At 43.9% G+C, this 21084-nt stretch overlaps 3 protein-coding genes across 3 annotated transcripts; 2 read left to right on the top strand and 1 right to left on the bottom strand.

The window, feature by feature from the left end:
• Positions 1-79: 79 nt before the first annotated feature.
• LOC124679466 (cytochrome P450 87A3-like) lies at positions 80-3369 on the top strand. Its single transcript, XM_047215216.1, has 9 exons — positions 80-294; positions 401-725; positions 814-960; positions 1339-1590; positions 1760-1849; positions 1955-2033; positions 2131-2237; positions 2998-3128; positions 3247-3369. Exons 1-9 carry the CDS (start codon positions 80-82, stop codon positions 3335-3337), a joined length of 1437 nt encoding a protein of 478 aa, XP_047071172.1. The 3' UTR covers positions 3338-3369.
• A 3295-nt stretch (positions 3370-6664) lies between these two features.
• LOC124675134 (eukaryotic translation initiation factor 3 subunit M-like) lies at positions 6665-9535 on the top strand. The gene is made up of 9 exons (XM_047211204.1): positions 6665-6934; positions 7009-7147; positions 7263-7475; positions 7566-7710; positions 8277-8427; positions 8513-8622; positions 8699-8796; positions 8925-8994; positions 9185-9535. Exons 1-9 carry the CDS (start codon positions 6706-6708, stop codon positions 9272-9274), a joined length of 1245 nt encoding a protein of 414 aa, XP_047067160.1. The 5' UTR covers positions 6665-6705; the 3' UTR covers positions 9275-9535.
• A 231-nt stretch (positions 9536-9766) lies between these two features.
• LOC124679091 (probable glucuronosyltransferase Os04g0103100) lies at positions 9767-13126 on the bottom strand. The gene is made up of 4 exons (XM_047214916.1): positions 12034-13126; positions 11261-11510; positions 10715-10930; positions 9767-10027 (listed from the first exon to the last, which is right to left on the bottom strand). The coding sequence occupies exons 1-3, from the start codon at positions 12783-12785 to the stop codon at positions 10760-10762; spliced, it is 1173 nt and encodes a 390-aa protein (XP_047070872.1). The 5' UTR covers positions 12786-13126; the 3' UTR covers positions 9767-10027; positions 10715-10759.
• Positions 13127-21084: the final 7958 nt, after the last annotated feature.

The following is a 21084-nucleotide window of genomic DNA, read 5'->3' as shown; positions in this document are numbered from 1 at the left end:
TTCTCTTGCTCCTCTGATTGTCTGAAATATACTTATATAACAAGCAGAACACTGGGTAATATGTAAGATGCACCTGCAGATGGAAGTTTCTCTTGCTCAGTACATTGCTCTTCCAGTGGTTACACTTCTTATAGGATGGTTAGTACACTGGGTATACAAATGGATTAACCCCACATGCAATGGGATTCTTCCGCCTGGCTCCATGGGGTTCCCTGTTATCGGCGAGACCTTCCAGTTCATCAAGGCAAACTCTTCCTTGGACATCCCAGACTACTTCAAAATACGGATGAGGAGGTACTGTTGTGTGAACTTCCATGCATATGTGTGTACCATACATCCTGGTTTGCACACTTGAGTTTTGCATTATGACATCCACTTCTTTTAACTGCCACCACAACAGATACGGTCCTGTTTTCAAAACAAGCTTGTTCGGTCAGCCTGCGGTGTTCACTTGCGATGCAGAGGTAAACCGGTTCATCCTTAAGGAGGAGGGCAACGTGTTCCAGATCGGGTACCCTGAGGCGGTGCGCAAAATCTTCGGCGGCAAGAGCATTGACGCATTCAGGGGTGCAACCCAGAAGTTCATCCGCAGGTTTTGTTTCACGATGTTCGGCCTCGAGAACCTGAAAGAGGTGCTTCTTCCTGAGCTGGAGGGTGCCGTGAGAGAGTGCCTTGCAACGTGGGCCACCAAGCCTAGTGTCGACGTGCGCGGTGGCGCGCCAGATGTTAGTGCATTCGTCTTGATTTTTTCCATTTGACTTGATGTTTGGTCCAAATGTATGACTAATCCCTTTTGTTTCAAATTTCTTGAAGATTCTCTTTGAGCTCATGACTAAGAAGTTCCTTAGTTTTGACGCGGCTAAGTCGACGGAACTGAGAAAGAACATCGATACACTTTCCAAGGGATTGCTCTCCTTCCCAATATACTTCCCTGGGACAGCATTTTACCGATCGATGAAGGTATTACCTTCTTTCAAAAAAAAAAAAAAATCCTAGGTTCTATGCAGTTAAAACTTCCAAACTTTTTTTGGCCGGTAAAAAAGCATCCAAACTTTTACTACTGATATATGAGAGCTGGTACTGGAAAAAATATAATCATTAAATTCAACATGATTTTTTATATAATATTTTGGGGATTTCCATTAGTTTATACTATTTTAACAAGCAGTGGTTAGAGATATTTTGTTGGTCATTGTACCAATTTTAAAACAATTATTATAGTGCCTTTTCCTATATAGGTCCAAGCGCTGAAAGTTTGAGTATATGTACTACAAAAGGCCGAAGGTGAAACCAGTTCATCTTTGATTGTGGTTTAACCCCATACTCTCATGTATACAGGCATGGAAAAATGTGCGCAAGACAATCCGTGATATACTGACAGAGAGGTTGCGAACACCTGATAAGAAACATGGTGACATGCTAGACCTGATTGTGGAACAACTACATTGTGAAGAGCCGTTGATAAATGAGAATTTTGCTGTTGATATGGTTTCCACGTTATTATTCGCTGGCATCTATACACTGGCTGCAATCATTGCTATAACATTCAAGTCCCTACATGATAACCCTGAAGTTGTCCGTGCTCTCAAGGTTTGTTGTATTCTAGTACACACCATTAGTTTGTAATACTACATCCCAAGTAATATGGATGTTGAGAAATATCCAAGTGCAAGCTTTTACACTTTAAAATTTCAAAATTTATTTTATAAAAACATGTGACGAAAGCAATTAAAACCCTGAAAAAATATACTTTCAATAGGAGGAGAACCAAGCGATACTGAAGAACCGGAAGGATGGTAATTCTAGGCTCACATGGGAAGAGTGCAAGTCACTGAGATTTACTACTCAGGTTTAAGTGAACATTGTTGTAGTTTTATAGAGTGACATGGTGATTGATGGTCAAGTAATTTATTTATATATTTCCTAACGTGGTTGTATCTTTCTTTGGCTGAAGGTTACCAATGAGATTTTTCGAATAAGCAATGCTGCCATAGGAGTTTTCCGGACAACTCTAATGGACGCACAAGTAAATGGTACATATCCATGCACATTCCATTGAACACCATTATACCATAGTTTTTCATTAGTCAGTAGCAACTTTCATAGTTGTAATTGTTCTCCATACTGCAGGTTATACAATTCCGGCTGGATGGATTGTCATAGTGAACCCCATGGCACTACATCTCAATGCGGAAGTGTTTGAAGATCCACTCAAGTTTAACCCATGGAGATGGATGGTTAGTGACCGAAAATTAAGTTTTCATGCATAGGAAGATATTGAATGATGTATGTGTTTTATTAATGAAGATTAGTATTTGACCGTCCCATTTGATGTTGATGGGGTATCACCCGGAGCGTCAACATGCTATAGGGGATGTGAAATAAGAAAAATATAAATGGTAAAATACTAGGAAGTTAAGGGCTGACTTAAAGGATGAAGCAATACGAAAATGTCTCAGTCTGAAGCAATTTCAGCCCATAAATATCCAGAGGGTAATTGGGGATTTTATTTTGTTTTCACTAGTCCATATAGTACCTTGTGTACTTGTACTAGACAGGAGGGAATAGAGGAACGTGCCCCCCTTGCCTTATAACTCCAATAATGCAGCAGGAGAAACAATTACATCTTAAAGAAAGGTGAGGTAAGACTAGTACAGTTTGGGTGCAAGACTAGTTTATAGGTGTATAACTTCTAGAAAGACGGCAAGAGTAGTTCGGGGCATTCTAACATAGGAGTCGGTCACAGATACCAGATGATCATACCGAACCTATTCAAAAAGCTTCAATGTGTCACTCTTGTGAAAAGTGAACGATACCTTTACCCAAGGATAGCATATATCCCTTACTTTCAAGCAACTCTCTATGTGCATAACATGCAACCATACCATTTTATGTTGTTCCATGATAATAACAATATACTTATATTTTTATATATTTTTTCTAGTAGTAATCTTTCTTAGCTAGATTGCCACTAATATTCACTAACTAAAAATGCAGGATGAGACAAAACGTAGCACACTGCTTAAGAACTTTATGCCATTCGGAGCAGGCATGAGGGTGTGTCCTGGAGCAGAATATAGCAAGGCTGTAGTAACACTTCTCATCCATGTTTTGGTGACTGAGTACATGTGAGCTTTTCTTGCATCTCAAAACATGCTACTATCTTCTTTTAGTAGAGATAACATAAAATTTAGCAGTGAATGATGCAAGCTGCTTATTTATATGAATTTCTTTGTGTTTTCATAGATGGGAGGAAATCAAAGGCGGAGATGTATTCCGTAGCACAGATGTGATGTTTCCCAAGGGCTATCACATCCGACTTCAACCAATCACGTAGGCAAAAGGAACTAGTGTTAGTCTAGAGAAAAAGGATGTCAAACACATGCCATTGTGGCCATGTGCTTCCTATTATCATTTTGTTGTAAGGAATTTCAAAAACTCGTGTTTGGTACTTAAGGTTATCAAGTGAAGTTATCATACACCAAATATCTCACGATTGATCAATTTGTAAGTGTTGTGCTATGGTTATTTCATAGTATTACCAATATGACTTGAAAGTAATTATGTAGACCATTCTATTTCTCCGTAAGTTTAGTTGAAAACATGTCGTGCCTTGCAATGGGAGAGAAAACTCCATTTCATGTAGGCATCCACATATCATGATCTCCTTTTCACTTATTCAGTTATCCTTTTATATGCCTTCATTTTCAAGATTTTATTTCTCTCAAATTTTTAACTACCTTCCCACTCTTAGTGATAGCAGCAAGAAGCGGAGTCTAAACGTGACAAAGTAGATTACTTCCATTAGAGATAAGAAGATTGTTGCTAAGACTTACCTTATATTTGCATGTAGAGGGGAAATAGGCAAGCAACGACCTACATATACAAGATTCGCAAGGAAACAAGAAATATACCAAGAATTTTCCACTAATTCATTTCGCGTAGACGCTTGAGGCTTGATGGAACATAAAAAATATTGATAATTATTTTATCTGGTATCTTGCTTTGTTTAAAGTAAAGAGGAAGAAAAATAAATAGTGGCACATGTCAGATTATCCAGACATGAGTAGAATATCCGAGGTTCAAGTGCATGAGAAATGTTACCCATACAACGACTAACCTCACGAATGCAATACTTAACATATTGCATCCAGTGCAGCTCTTGTAATTTCGAGGAAAACTATCCATCAAATGTGTTTATATTCAATAATATAGTTTTGGTCTTGAATATTGCATGGGCCTCAGACAAAACTCCTTGCATATGCCGCTGGCAAGACATAACCTGACAGCCTCTTCCAACGAGTTCCTTCTCACTCTAGTGTCAATTTCCGTCCCCACTTAAAATACTTAGTTCATCTACACAACCAGCATACTTAGGAGCAGCCATGAATGGATTAGGAACATATTGCAATATGTAACAAAATTTGCACTATGCCGCTAAGATCACGATATTGTAGATTATAGGGAAGCAACATGAACATCAAATAAAATTTCCATGTCCTTGGAATAATTCCGATGACACTCTCTCAAAAACAAACCACAAATATACTCTCATAATATATTGAATCACTTTAGGCATGTGACCCAACATGTTCAGTAATGTGTAGACATGATTACGAATTCAGATCAATAACTAACAACGGGACATGGACACCCATGATAGCTCACACACACACGCACAAACGCACCCACGCACGCACCCACCCACCCACCCACCCACACACAAATTAATAATATCGAGAGGGCCTGAAGTGTCTCTCCCCATCGTCAGGAGGAGCAATATCGCATTCTTGAACTATTCAAGTTCTCATACATACTTTCCAATGTACCCGGTCCTCACCGTTATGACCACCTATTACGGGTAACGTCTGATGATAACCAATGTGCACCTTCTAGTACGAGGTCACTTGATACTCCTATGGTCTAAGGACTTGTGCATAAGACACGAACAACATGATGATTATATTAACAACAAATGATAAAACTAGCTCGTAGTATATCAACAGATTGGATTGTACCTTGTTCTTCTAACAATGTACTCTCACTGTTGTTGGCATCCTTATTACTTTAACAATCCCCGTGATCAGAAAAAACATGGTCATCTCACAACACATGAGCTAATCCTAGAGGTGGGACTAGAAACAAGTTGGCGTATGCATTTCTACATGTTCCTATGAGCTTCCCTTCGAATCTCACATTCAAGTACCATAGCAGTTATATAGCATAAAGACATAAAAAATAATCATAAACTTAAAATTAAATAATAACATTTATTATTGCCTCTAGGGCACAATTCCTTCGCATCTGTGCATCTTCTGCATTTTGACAAACATATGTTGTACACCCGGTTGCTCCTAGTTATGGGTTGGTCCAATTGATCGGTGATATCACATATAATTTGTCGAGGAGACATATGCTACGTAGGGAATTAGGAGGGCAAGGGAGGGCATGGGTGACAAAGGAGTGGGGGGGGGGGTTGGCGAGCGTGAGGTGATTGCAGTGGGCTGATGTCTACTTCAGTCATGGCGTCCCCGTCGATCTCTTCTTGTATCACGGCTTGAGTAGTTGCTTCTCCTCCTGCAGACCATGATTTTTAACCGCACCACTCTTTGCTTCTTGCACTTCCCGATGAAAACGTGCCCTTGGCAACACGGGTCTTAGGCGGCTTCTGTCTAACTAGAGCTCGACGACGAGGAACATGCGCAGGTGGATTGGATCATGGGATGTGGCAGCGGCGAAAAATCTCATGAGACAAAGCGGAGGTTCCTGGAGTGGAGAAAAGAGGAGGAGATCGAATGCGTTGATCGATAAGATGGCCGTTTGCACATGAGTGTTTGAGATCATATCAATCGGTCCCGCAAAATTCGCCGTGCTGCAAAGATTTGAGAGAGGAGTTCCCACAAGTCAACGCACACAATAGAGGCAAGAGAGGAGATCATGGGCGAGAAAATAGGAGAGGATATACATGAGTGTGGTGGCGTTTGTTACAGAGTTTGTTTTGCTACGAGCACTACATCCACGATGACATTTTTATAGTTAGGAGAACATGTGACACCACACATTCACAGCTTCCGCATTGATATTAATAGTGAAGATTGTCCATGAGGCTGTTTCCTAGTACAAAATAATTCCTTTTTAGTGAGTTCTGGTCAGATGGTTGGGTGGTGCGCAACTCACAAAGCCGTGAAGAACCAACCTATGCTTGGATGGGTAGGATGACAATGGTACCTTAGCACCAAGGCTTAAACTCCATGTTTGAAAATTTGTCTTGTCATAAAGCCAAAAATTATTTGAGTGAAGGCGATGTTTCCATCGGTAACGAGATTCTTTGGTGATTTCGTCAATCTCAATATCCGATAAATTAATTGCTTGAGCGCAACTTTTTAGAGGTGCTCATAGGAAAGAACGTACGGATATATACAGGAATGAGTGTATATATGTTTTTTTTTCAGTGTTTGTAGTGTGTTTGGTAAAAGAAAACTCACAAGGCCGTGCCATGTCATGGCATTTACACTTCTTCTGTTAGGTTTAGTTTCTAGTGACTGACCGGTGGGCCCAAGGCGTCGGGTGTTAAGCAGCATCGGGATTTAGGGTTTTCTCCTCCTTTCGCCTCCCAATCCCCATACCTCTTCTTCCTCCCCTCTCCCACTCCGGCGGCGGCGGCAGCAGCGGCGGCGTACTCCAGCGCAGAGAGAAGAACCGACCATGGCGACGATCGTGAACACCACGGAGGAGGAGCCGATGCTGGCGGTGGTGCGCTTCACCGCCGAGCTCGCCTGGGCCGACGCGGGCCCCGACGTCGCCGAGCCCGAGGTGGCCCGCCTCTGCGCCGAGGCGCAGCAGCACGTCCTCGCCGCCCGCTGGCTCGACATGGCCTCCCTCATGCTCGCCTCCGCCGACCTCCTCCTCCTCTCCCCCCGCGTCCCGGACAAAGGTCAGCTCACCCCTCCCTCTCTCCCTGCTCCATCTCCCTGCTCGCGCCTCGCTCACCCTACCATCGTGCCGCAGATCTCGAGTGCGTCCTGGCCATCATCTGCAACCTCGTCACCAAGGCCGGATCCGACGAAGAGGCGCTGCAGATCGCCGAGGCCATCTGCGCGAAGCTCGTCCAGCAGCCGGGGGAGAAGCCGGCGCTGCGCATCAAAGTGTAAGCTTTTAACACATCAACTCCGCTCTTCCCATGCGTATCTCCACTGTAACTGCTTCTATCCTTACGATGCCTAAACTTCGCTGCCCTCCAATGCATGTATGTATATCTGCAGCCTGTTCAGCCTGTACAACCTGCTGCCAAGCACCTACGGCAAGGCCTTCGTCTACAGGAAGGCGTTAGAGGTCGCCGCCGCCGGGAAGGCTGCGGACTGCGTTGTCCCCAGCTTCAAGAACATCGACGCCTTTGTCGGTGACTGGGGCATCTGCAAGCTGGAGCAGAGGGACCTGTTCCTCGCCGTCGCCAGGATTCTCAAAGACCAGAAGGGGTGCGGCACATACCCCCAAGTTCATTGCTTTTACCAATCACGTTGCAGGATTTTAGACTGATGCGATTCAATCTTGGTTGTGATTGGCAGCATGAGCAAGGAGTACTTCAACTTTCTGAACAAGTACCTGGCCACGTTTGATGGATCAAGTGATGATGCCGGCGTGATTGGTGAGGCGAAGGAAGAAGCTGCTGCAGCAATCATTGAGTTTGTGAAGTCAGCTGATCTCTATCAGGTACTCCTATCCTTTAGTTAACATCTCTGTTGCCAGGTCTTCTCTTTGTGTGAAAATAACTTTGTGAAGAGATAGTGCGTATTGAGTTTCATTCCCTGTGAGCTATTCATCACTGTCTATGTATCAGAACCGTGATGCAACATGTCGGTCTTCAACCATATTACCAAATATGAATTTAGTTATGACATGCCAGTATTAGCTATACAGCCTGCAATGTGCCAATGTCTTGTCAACCCTGAATATGTGTGATTATAACATTGTGGTGAGCATGTCCTGTACAATCTTTCTGTTTTGGATCGATATACAAGCTTTCTGTTTTGGATGGATGGTTTATTTCTTTCAGTCAATTTGGCCCACTGCTACAGCATTTCGTTGCGTTGGATTATGGCTCTACTACCGCTTTGTATGGTGCCGTGTCTTGTATGCCAGCATAGTTCTGAAACTCTGGCATATATCGACTTTTAATCTATACAAACTATACATCTGTTTAGCATGCCACTTAAATGACCTTGCGCCTGCACTTTCAGTCCATGTAATTTATTTATGGAAATATGTTCATATTGCAGTGTGATCTGCTCGATATGCCAGCTGTTGCACAGCTCGAGAAAGATGAAAAGTATCAATCAGTTTACGAGCTATTAAAGATATTCCTTACTCAGAGGCTCGATTCCTATTTAGAGTTTCAGTCTGCTAACTCTACCTTGTTGCAAGGATACGGTATGTCCTGTTGAACAAATACTAACAACTTTATGTTACTTCATTTTGTTTGTTACCTAAATACCTAATGATGGATCATTTACAGGACTGGTTCATGAGGATTGCATAACCAAAATGCGGCTGATGTCTCTGCTTGACCTGAGCAGCCATTGCTCTGGCGAAATCCCTTACTCCGCAATTACGAAAGCACTTGGGGTAATTGACTCATCTTGCCTTCCTATTGTTGTTCACTTACTGTAATGTCTTATTAACTTTTCTTGTTCTTTGTTAGATCAATGATGATGAAGTGGAATATTGGATTGTGAAAGCAATTTCATCCAAGATTTTGGACTGCAAAGTTGATCAGCTTAATCAGTTTGTCATTGTCAGGTATTTATATCTGCAAGATCTTTCTGGGCCATTGTTCATAATTTAGATGTGCATCAACGTTTTGTGCTCTATATTACAGTGTTATGTTCTTTCTTTTGTTTAATGCATGCTCTTCTATGTAATTTCAGTCGGCATACTGAGAGGATCTTTGGGATACCACAATGGAAGAGTCTACGTTCAAAGCTTGGAGTTTGGAGGGTAAGCCTCTTGCAATTATCTCCTCTCGGATTTACAGCTTGATAATTTGGAGTTACAGTTAGTTCAGCAAACGAATGCATAGCTTTCCCAGTTTCTTATGAATGCCAAGTGTTGGATTCATATTTTACTATGAAACTTTAAGTGCGTACCATGAAACTGATTTAGTTTCCTTGTAAAAAATATACTGCAGGGAAATATCGCAAATGCTATCAGCACTATCCAAGCTAACAAGGTGGCTGAAGATGGTGCACAGGGGATGCAAGGAGTGGCGACCCGCTGATTGGAGAGGAATTTGCTAAATTGAGATCATAGCCTCGAGATTAGATGCACAATCATTTTGTACTAGATATCTTGTAATCCAATATACTTCCTACCTGTTACCATGGTTGCTAGATTTTGGTTGCAACAGCATGCCTAAACAAATTTCATGTTGCATGAATTTTGTAGACAAAACCATGCTTAAAGTCAGTCATTAGTTGTTACACAAAGTCCTGATTGTTCATACTGGATGCTTGTTTATCATGCTATTGTTTCTTTCCAATGTTTGGCTTTAGGATTGGTGAGAATCTAGATCTCATTTTTGTTATATCGAACATCCTGTGTGACTTTGCTGAATGCTGTGCTATAGTTTGAAGACCGGTTCAGAACCAAAATTGCGTCATTTTCCTACAAAATTATTTCCAATTAAACTGTGTCCTGGGTTTATCTGGTTTAAGTGTATGCTCAAACAGCTGGAGCTTTGGTATTGTATTGTTCCACAACTATGCAGAACTATGCGCAATCTCTGAACTTTGTATATATCACCTTTTGGATTTTCCAACTCAACAAATGAATACAAATCATGACATGTACAATTACATGGCAAAGAGCCAAGAGCTGCCAAACTAGTTCTCCATCCTACAAAATATCTCCCAGAAATGGACTGAAATGTGTAGCACCGTCTTGTCAAGAGCTGCTTCCCAAAGGTAGCCAATCTGGGACGCCTCTGTGCTTGTTAAGCCCAATCTTCAAGGCTTAACTGCTATGTAAATGCCTGAAACAAAGTACCGCCTATTGGGTTTAGAAAGGCCTGAAGACATTTGCACAAATATACTGCAACTATGTTACAAACTTATTCCAAGGCAAAAAGGATATCGGTGATGAACGCTAACATATGCATAGTCGAAGTTCACCTTAGGCTTTTTAATGATCAACCGGTTTTAGTTTGTGTTATTTAACAAGAGTTCAATAGCAGTTTGATGTTTGAACCACATTCTTCATTGATTCGACTTAACGAATATACTGCAAATTATCGGGAACTTGCAAATTGGAAATTGCTTTGTAATAAATTGACCCAATCTAGCAAACATTTTTAATACACAGACGAAAAGCATGCTTTTAATGAAAACAAGCAACTGTACAGTGACTAAAAGGCAGCTGTACACACCGTAGTCCCTGTCAAACAAGGACACCGGGTAGATGAAAATTCAAAGGAGTCTCAATCAGAAGACAACCATTTTAATATACTGAGCCCTACAAGGCACATCTTCAGCAATTTTGTGGAGAAAATAGCATTGGAATAAAGAGACAAGACAAACAGAACCAAATGACACTCGTGTATGCCCGCTAGCGTCAAGTTGAAGGATGTAAGTGCGCAATCAGTGAGAAATAGCTAAGAAATCAGGATCCAGATGTAGAGAGTGAAAGCAGAGTACGCAAATGGATTGAAAAGTAAGCCAACCTGTCAAGTGAGTTAGTGCTTTGATGAACAGAGCTGTTGATACTACTATTTTAGAGGAATAATCACATCCAGATTCGTCGCAACTCGCCATCCTTTAGGATAGACGAGACTCTCAGATCCAAATGGCACATGCCAGTTCATTATTTGAGAGCAGTCAGCAGGTATGCCTTCCATCTGGCTTTCGTCCTCCACTAGCTGCTCCACAAACGTGGTTCCCTGCAAAGTAACAAGAATCCAAGCTGTTATAACAATGCAGAGAGGCATTGGAAACAAAGTCCAAGCAAAGGGATCTCCCATTTTTTTTGATCACCGCCATGTGGCATGTGTTAGATGGCTACATAGAACTGTTTCTTATTCTTATTTTACTCCAATGTCAGCTTTCATTTTATCTTAAAATCCCGCCATATGCAGTATCCGGTATAATAGTTGGTATGAGATAAATCGTCGATCAATTAAATGAATAATACAGACAGAGTACTGGCCACTAGGGTACTTGAACATAGTATGTGCAAGTGAAGGGATTTAAAGGCGAACAAAGAAGCTTACTTGGAAACCCTGTTCAACCATCTCCGGATGCCGGATCGAATTCCAGGCAAGATGGGACCTCAGTTTGGAATCCCAGAGCATGGTGCTGTTGAACGCAAAACCCGACATGGCGACATGAAATCTCTGGAGCTTGTTTCCTTCCCCACTCGTGTGCCACCCCACAACTTGGTTCTGTTTACATACGGGGCCTTCCAGCACGACATTGCTACCGCCGTCAGAGATCACTGGAACAGGCCATGTGCCAAACCTCCTGATCATTGACAGGCAGCAGCAAAGTCAATAAGTTGGAACTTTAGGCATCATCAAATTTTATCCAGTGATACAGAGCACATAAGGTTTGAAATTCAATGCAACCAACTGAATATTTGCTTGCAATATTAACATAGCCGCTGTTCTAGCTAACATGGTAAATTACTACCAGTACTGAATCATCAATGGCAAGCTAGAAAGCAAATTATTGACACTAGTGATTACTGAATCAGCGAGAATGGAGGCAACAGGGAGTAAGAAATCTGAGCCCGCTGTTTATTATGCATCAATGCTACTAGCAAGGTCTTGTGGATAAAGTTCCGATCTTTGACCCGGTTGTTCAGGCAATTCGATGCGAAACTCGTTTTGCCATCCTAGTAGAAACCATAAACTAACTAGTATACTAAGGATCTTAGTACTAAGACATGAATCAATCAATCAGTAATTTCAGAGTTTTACCAATTCAACGCATTGGACCGAATCTGAATCAAGAACTGGAGAGCAAGCAAATGGCGGGCACCTACCTGATCTGGCGGAGGCGGTCGAAGAGGCGCAGGGAGTAGACGCCCTCCTCGTCGGCGAAGTAGACGACGCCGTCGAGGCGGTGGTTCTCGACCACCTCCAGCCCCGCGTTCATCTGGTGCGAGCGGTAGTCGACGGCCGCGGCGGAGGCGGAGGCGTTGAGCTTGTCGCAGCATCCGACGTAGCGGTGCATGACGGCGGTGTGGCGCAGTGCGAGGGTGGCCTCGGCGGTGGGCTTGCCGGCCTCGACGACGACCCAGAGCAGCGGCGGGCGCGCCAGGCGCAGCGTCTGGCCCAGCCGGCTGAGGTAGTAGGCCTGCGACGCCCGCGCGCGCGTCGGCGTGATGACGATGAGCAGCTTGTCGCCGCCGTGCTCGTCGGTGCCGTCGGGGTTGGATTCTTGGTGTTCTGGCTGGTGGGGTATGGGGAGTTGTTGTTGTTGCTGGAGCTGGTTGAGCTGGGAGGCGGCGTTGGGCGGGACGGGGAGGTGGGGGCGGAGCGGGAGGTGGGAGAGGAAGTGGAGCAGGCCGAGGAAGGAGCCGAGGAGGAAGAAGGCGGCGAAGCGCGGGAGCGGGCGGCGGGCGAGGAGGAAGAGGAAGGGGTGCCTGGTCCCGGGGTGGTGGTGCCTGGGCGAGGAGGCGGAGGAGCTGTGGCGGAGCGGCGAGGAGGGCGGGGAGGAGGCGGCGAAGGGGTGCTGGTGCCGCAGCAGGTGCTGCGACTTGGCCGGCGAGTGCGGCCGCCGGATCGACGCCATCGATTCGCCGCCAAGATCAGTGCTTCCGAGAAGGCAAGAACCTGCTGCTTCGGGGTGTGAGAGAGGCCGGCCGGCGGGGTGGCGGGGATAAGAAGGAGGGGAGTTCGGCGGAAGCTGGCGGGATCAAAGAAGAAGAAGAAGCATCAGGAACAAGAATGGATCGCGGCGCGAATGGCGGGGTGATGTTGAAGCGGAGAAGCGAATGGAAGGAGGTTGGTGTGGTTTGGTGGAGGCGAGTCGGAGGTCGCCGTGGACCAGAAGAAGAAGAAGCGGAGAGGGAGAGGTTAGGCGGAGGAGAAAGGAAAGATGGAAGGCGAGAGGAAGACGACGACGCTGAGGGAGGAAAGGGCAACGGAATGAGAGCTACTGCTCCATTTCGATCTGTTCCGGTTGTACTTGTACGTAATAACAAGGAAGTGTTTAATTAGCTCCAAACAGAATTTTTGGATATTTCGGTCACGATGGAATGCTGGGTCCGTTCGCGTTTACTAATCGGTAGTTTGACTTTACTGTTTTAGTGTGTGGTTAATTCTCGGTTTACCGAGAACTAACTTCGTTCTTAATAGAATTACGTTACAAAATCTCGTAGATTGCAACTCATCATTATCACGAACAACAAATCAAATCAAACGTTTCGACATTTTTTTCTAGTTATTACAACCTCGCTTATAACCGAGAAATTTTAGTTGCAATCCAATTTGTAAATGAAAAAACAATCTCAATTACAATCTAACTTACGAATCGCGTGCACGAATCACAATGCAAATCTAACGTTGTAAAAGACTACGGAGCACCAACTTCATTCTCAGTCTACTGAGAACTAGCAATTTCCTTAACTTGAACCAGCATCTACTATTTGATATTTTGATTTTTGGAAACAATGTTCTTGACCAATAGTTCGTTTGTTACAAATAGTGCATTTATTTATTTCCTCATTTTTCCGAAAAAATAGTGGGTTTTATGTGACATGAAGTTGGCGTCGCCAGTACACATGTTCCTTGATCATTATCTATTTTGTTCACCTTATTTGGTCATGTAAGATGAAAAACTTGTCACATGATGCACATTTCATGTTTCTATTTTCCTCTCGCTAATTTTATTTTGTTTATGGTGTTAGTCCTCAACATTTAGGCTCGCTCGATAGTCAACTTGCACATCGTAGTAAGTCGGTGGCTACAAACACGAGTGAGTGGCAAAACACAGTCCATTACGTTGTTGGAGAACGCATTTGGACTCTAACGGATGATGATGCCTCCTAGAAACCCATAATACCTCCGTGTGGCGTCCTCTGGTAAAAAAACAAAGATATGCTGATCTGGGACAAGACGTTGGAGTTGCTTAAATCGCTCTACATAAAGGTGTACTCGTCGTCAGCACACAATCATCCCCTTGCCTCCTAGTTTACCTTGTGTTTTGGTTATTTGTCTGTTACCTTTGGCCAAGTGTGGCTTAAATGTTTATTTGCGCCGCATGCCATGTTTGCGTGTTTAAGTTGGTAACTGAAAGGATCGTATGCAACACAATTTAGGTTTGACACAAATGGTAAATTCTTTAGATATGCAACTAAGTGAATTGGTAAATGAGGAAGTGTTTAATTAGCTCCAAACAGAATTTTTGGATATTTTGGTGACGATGGAATGCTGGGTCCGTTCGCGTTTACTAATCGGTAGTTTGACTTTAGTGTTTTAGTGTGTGATTAATTCTGGCTGATAGAACTAACTTACTACGGAGTATTAGTTCTCAGTAGAACTAACGGTGTGTGATTAATTCTCGGTAAGGCATATAATCTCATAGATTGCAACTCACCGTTATCACGGATCACGAATCACGGAGTAGTTATTACAATCTCACTTGCAAGTTGCAACTAAAGAATTTCAGTTGCAAGAAAAAATCTCACGAATCACAATGCAAATCCGACGTTGTAAAAAAAATTCCTTGACTTTAACCAACATCTTTGATATTTGCTTTTGCTGAAACTTTATTATTGACCAAGAGTTTATTTGTTACAGATAGTGCGTTTATTTATTTCCTCATTTTTCATAAAAAATAGTGGGTTTTATGTGACATGAAGTTGGTGTCGCGAGTACACACGTTCATTTCATCATTATCGATTTGTTCACCTTATTTTTCATATAAGATGGAAAAATTGTCACATGATGCACATTTCATCCCACTCACTGGTAATGTCATGAGTTCCTGGGTTTCGAGGTTCGAAAGAGGGTGGAAGAAGGAGAGTGACGGTTGGATGCAAGGCTTAGAACGGAAGTCCATTGTCGACGGATATGTCTCCCACTTTGTCAATGCTAGGATGGCATATTGGCATGCACATCATCCTGTTATGTTTACATGATGCGTTTAGTCGTTGTAGCTATACATGTATGGTCATATTGGTAACGTGTATTTCAGTCAGAAGTGCCAAGTGGTGTGATGGCTAAAAGAGGAAATTCAAACAAACCAACGGCGCTTGGTCTGCCCAAAAAGTAAAATACAATGTGGGCGCGCGTGAGGTGCAATTTGAGTGTCCAAATTCAAGAATACACAATCCAAGAAGCACTATAAACAGTGGAGTTATTCTCAAAAAAAAAAAAACAGTGGAGTTGGCAGCTGTATCGTGCACACTTGTGTTGCGTTATTCCCGGTAATGGACTCACATATAGAATTCGGTTTCCGTGACTCTCTGCCCAAATATTTACATTTTTTTAGTCACGTGTCATTTTCAGGCATATTGTCCACTCATCCTATATGGAGTAGTTACAATATCACGTTCAGTATAGATCCTCCAAGTAGATTATTGCCGTAATGGAACAGGCGCAAGCTAGCTTTTTGCTCTAAGAAACGCTCCTCAAAGTAGGAGGGTGGTGATGATGAAGTACTATCACCATCCAAATTATGAGGCGTTTTGGACGACCAGGATACGGTGGACATGGGTGTATCTGTTTATTAGAGAATTGAAAGAAAAAAAATGCTATTTTAAAGTTTCAGAAAATAATTCACGTACATATATATTATCTTTGTACTTACCGGTGTAAAAATTTAAGGCAAAACATGACCATACGTGGCCTGCACAGGGAAAATAAAAATGAAAACTTATATTTCTGTAAATGATAAAAATGTACTAATCATTATAGTGTCGTTTGGTCATTTTATCATTTTTATGTACGCCACATAAAACCATATTTTTCTTAAAATTTACACGAGCAAGCTTCAAGATAATATGTACATGCAAAATTTCACTTCTTGTTTTTGAATTTATAAATAGCATATATTTTAAATTTTGGATGTGCCTAGAGCCAGGTTCCGCTAGTTAACCCAATAAGATGGTTATTGAAAATGTATTCTTTCGACATACGGCTGACCCATGTCTTTAAATTTCTGGTTCTTTTTTTGTAGCAACGACTGGACCCCACTCTTCACCACCTATTGGAGGCGGCACGTTCGAGTTATGTCTTTTTGTTTGGATTTACCTTGGACATGTATGTGTTATGGCCCTAAAGGGCATTTTTTTCCTTTTATTTGAAGCTTGTCCTTGTACGATGTATGTTGTGGTTTATTTTATTTGTTATGGAACGAAAGCATGTTTTGGGGTGGAAACACGGAAGACCAGCTCTTTGTTTTGTTGCGACGTAGGCACGCAAGTAGAGGAACCAGGGGTTAGGAGTGGAGAGCAGAATGAGAAGAAGGTAGGGATTTGACTCCATGGTGACACGGATTTGGAACCTCACGAGGTCCCATGACGCGTTCTACGTACGTTGTTGGTTCCTGTATGTGTGTGTGTGTGTGAACGGGGCTATGAAGCAGTCGCGTTTTACGTAGCTGGCAAATCCGCGTCCGGCGGCGCTGCTGGAACAGACTAGCCAAAGCTGAAAGCGTTGTCGAGCGAGCGCGTGAGGCCCACGGTTCCGTTATCTTCCCGAGCCGAGTCAGCCACGCCACGCACCGCCGCAACGTACGTACGGTATGGCAATGGCACCGCGGACTGACAGCCGAATTCGGTTTCGAACCACGCATGCATGTAAATGCATGTCAAATGTGCCAAATCCACATATGCAGTCTTGACTTTGTTGAACTTCGTTGCAGGTTAAATCATCGTCGTCCGCTTCCGCTCAGGCCGTCTGAGCTCGAGGCCATGGACGACGGCCTCGAGCTTTGCCACTTCATACAATATCTTATTTATGGTTTTTGAGGATCTTCCCGCCACTGATCCCCCGGCGATTTTGGCCTTGTTGGGGCGGTGCACGCGAAGCCTCCATCGCGAGCTTGAACGCCTCCTCCTCGTCCACCCCTTATGGTATGTGGGAGTGGAAGGACGCTTTTGCATGCTCGGAGTCGACGATCTGAAATCCACAGAAAGATGTTAGCTTTGAGATTGCCCCATTAAAGGGAACCAACCAAGTGTTCCTCCGATCCGAATCTATAGAGAGCAATAGTGCGATTCAGTAAGAATATTTCACCTTTCACATACATACCTCTGCCTTAGCTTCTCTTACAACTCAGACGTCTTCATGGTAATCAAAAGCGCCTCCTCCCCCGTCCACCTCTTTCAGCATAACGGGGAGCTGGTCCTCTCTACAACCTTCATTGGCTTTCTCCGCCAAGTAGGCAGGGTAGCATAAGTAGTCATTAATGTCGTCCCTCTCGGACGACGGAAACTCCTCCTCGGCCTCAATCTTCATGTATGTGGCCAGCGGAGGGCCGTACTCGAACTCTTCATCGCCGGGCAGCCTGACACGGCGTTGAGGATACCACTCAACCTTGCCGAAGGTGTCCAACAACATCGAGTCAAAGCCGCAGACCGGGTTCGCAAGGATATCGAGAGTAACAAGGGTACGTGTCACCATGTAATCTCCTCGCGCCTCGCCCGAACCTGTCGCGGCAACGACAACATGGGCACCATCCGCTCGTTGAGGTGCTAGCGCTTGGGAGGTGGACGTCGTCCCACCCCTTGCAACTGGTCCAATTATTGTACAACGCCAACTCCACATCCACGTGGATGAGGACGCATGCGCGCTGCTTCTTCGGCTTCACCGATGACCACCCGGCCTCGTGGCCGTGCTTCTGTTTCCTCCATGACCGTCCCTTGCCCATGGTCATCTTGAGGAAGGGAGGCTATCGGTGCTCTCGAGACACAAGGGTGCGAGAGTGGCAATGTCTTTGGGGCGGGGAGGGTGAGGGCAAACGTAGTCGCTGGCATTAAAAATAGGGGAAGTCGAGGCGGGTATTGATGGTGCCGCAATGATCAGCGCAAACAGAACACAAAGCAGGCGCTTACCCGCTTTCATGCAGGCCCAAGTCGAACATGTGCGGTCCTCGCCGTGTCAGCATCGACACATTTGCTACCCAAATCTGGGCAACAAATGGGTTGCCACAAACACGTCGGTCGTTTGCGTCGGGCCACTGGACCGGGTTTTCCATGTCATACTAGTAGAAAACGGACCTTCCCTCCTGGCCTTTTTTCCCGGCCCAGTCTAGAGCCGGGACAAATGGTCAGGCCACGTCGCCCTGAAACCAGCGAGAGAGTACGGGGCCTTTTGTCCCGGTACTTTAAGGACCTTTTGTCCCGGTTTGAGCCTCAAACCGGGACAAAAGGGTCTGAGCCCTTTGCGGCCTGCTGGCAGCCCTTTTGTCCCGGTTTGAGGCTCAAACCAGGACTAAAGGTTGACCCTTTAGTCCCGGGTCACTTTATCAACCGGGATAAAAGGTTTTTTAGGTTTTTTTTGCCTCCCCACACACCTCCACCCCCCGGGATCGCCTTTTTTAGCTCTTTAAAATATAAAATAAAATTCATAAAATAAAATCTTTTGAGATTCATGTATGTTATTCAACCTACTATTAGGGAAAATTAACAAATTTGAATTTTGACTTTTTTTGCATAAAAAGTTTAGAAAAAGGTAAAGTGGCACTGACTTTTGCATACGACGCCCGGAAAAAAATTTAATATATCAAAATGATTGTGGAAAAAAGATACATCCAAATTCACCCTGGTTTACCCGGTTAGCCAATTTTTAGATTCTCAAAATTCCAAATGAAAATATGAAAGTAGGAAGATTTTAGTTTTTGCCATAAATTTAGGATTTTATATTTTAATTTGTTAATTAATAATTGCATCCTGCATAAAGATTATTATTACTTAACCATAAATTTATCCAATTTTTGGATTTACAAATTTTCAGGTTTGGCAATAACATTATTAATTTTTTTTATTATAATATAAATTTAAAAGTTAATATTTATTTATTTATTCAAGATTAGTATTACATCATTACTTTTGTTTATTAAAAGAATTATTTGAAATTCTGTAAGGGCATATTGCCCCTATGTGTGGTTTTGGTAATTAATGACAACCCCTATGGACTAATGTTTTCATTGAGTTTATATGAAGGAATATTCCATAGGTACTACTTATACTCCATGTGTTGGATTCAAGTATGGATGCCATGAAGATAAATGTATACCTCGAGTATTGGCATCAAGATCATCGGTATGAAGATATATATATGTGATATGATCAAGAAGAAGAAATGAAGATGGAGTTCTTATGTGGAAATCAATACTAGCCATGCTCTATCTTAAGTGAGTATGAGAAGATACAAGGTTGAGTTGGGCAAGTTCAAGATGAGCATCTTGAGTGGATGACATGCTTGAAGCTTGCCGTCCATTTGGTGATAATGGATATGTGAAGATGTGCATCAATGGAGCTTTCCCATCATAGTGTATGAGGGAGCATTTGTGAGTCTTCACAAAGCAACATTGATCAAGTGAGGCATTCCGGCTTGTGTAGAGCTTGAAGTGTTATCATCAAGATCAAGCGGGATGCGCAAGGCAAAGGTATGACCTTGATAGGTTTTCCTTTTACCGGTCTCAAGGTGGTTGTTGGGAGACCGAATTATAGGATAGATAGCTGCACTATCAAGAGGGGCTTTCGGTTGGGTAACTTGATCGCATCGTCTTAGGGAGCTCAATCCTTTGCATACTTTGCATATTCCTATTGCTTCTTGGTGTTTCTCTGTGAGAAGTTTTTGAGCTTGTTGCTAGCTTTACAATAAGCCCAAGTTCATCGAAAACGGAATCCGCATGCATCTTCTATTGCGTTTTCGAGTTTGGACGTCTTCACCGTTTCTTGACGGTGGGAGACTCCCTCTCTAAAAACATCTAAAAATATCCTGTGAGGAGTCTCCATATTTCCAGTTTTTGTTGGGGTTCTATTCGTCGTTATCTTTCCAACAAAATTGGTTTCATGTCAATCGGGGTCCGAACACAAAAGTTATCACAGTTTTAGTAAAACATGTTTTCCTGCTCACCCGGTCAGGGACCCGGTCGGACCTGCCCATTCGCCGGCCGGTTCCGGTCTGCCGCCCGGTCAGCCGGCCTACAGACCGACGGGCCCGGCGTGCCGTCCGGTCGACCGGTCGCCAACCGGTCGCCAACCGGGCGCCAACCGGAGGACCTCCTGGACGACGCAAAGTGACCCTGGTCGGGGTCCAGCCTGCCGACCGGTTTGGACCGGCTGGTCCGGTCTGTGGCCCGGTCAGACCGGGCCCTGGACCGGACGGCCCGGCCTCAGGCCCGGTTGACCGGCCTCCTCGACGGTTGACTCAGCCCAACGTTTCCCCAACGGTTATATTTTCTCTTGGGCTATAAATAGCCCTTCTTCCACCTTGGGCTGAGTCAGTTCTTCCATTCTCTCTCCTCCATTGTTGCCTTTGAAGAACTTGCTCTCTCTCTTGATTCCCCCCATGATTCTTGCTCATTCTTGAGGGATCTAAGAGAGAAGATCTAGATCTACAACCTCCACCAATCCATTTCTCCTCTAAGTGAGGGGACCTCTTGGGATCTAGATCTTGGAGTTTTTTGTTGACTTTCCCCATTGTTCTTCCTCTCCAATCTCATCCTAGCTTTTGTTGTTTGGGTGGGATTTGAGAGTGAAGGATTTGAACACCTCTAGTGTTCTTGCTTTGCATCATTGCATAGTGTTGAGCTCTTCACCACGATTAGTTCGAGTGAGAGACAGTGAGCTTGTTACTTTTGGAGGGAGACCTCCTAGTTGGCTTGGCAGTTGGTGCTCCGGTGATCTCTTCAAGAAGATTGTGAAGAGGCCCGGGCTTCTCCTTCGTGGAGCTTGTGAAGTGGTTGTGGAGCTTGCCATCTCCGGAGCGGAGGAAAAGCTAACCATAAGGAAAGGGCCATTATCCTTCGTGGGTGTGGTTCGGAGAATAGGGTGAGCCTTCGTGGCGCGGGGAATCCTTCGTGGGACCTCCACTCCTCCAAACGTGACGTACCTTGTTGCAAAGCAAGGGAACAC

Source organism: Lolium rigidum, chromosome 7 (genome assembly GCF_022539505.1).
Source record: "Lolium rigidum isolate FL_2022 chromosome 7, APGP_CSIRO_Lrig_0.1, whole genome shotgun sequence".
Lineage (NCBI taxonomy): Eukaryota > Viridiplantae > Streptophyta > Magnoliopsida > Poales > Poaceae > Lolium > Lolium rigidum.
The sequence above is the reverse complement of the archived record's forward strand: the minus strand, read 5'-3'. Positions and strand labels throughout refer to the sequence as shown.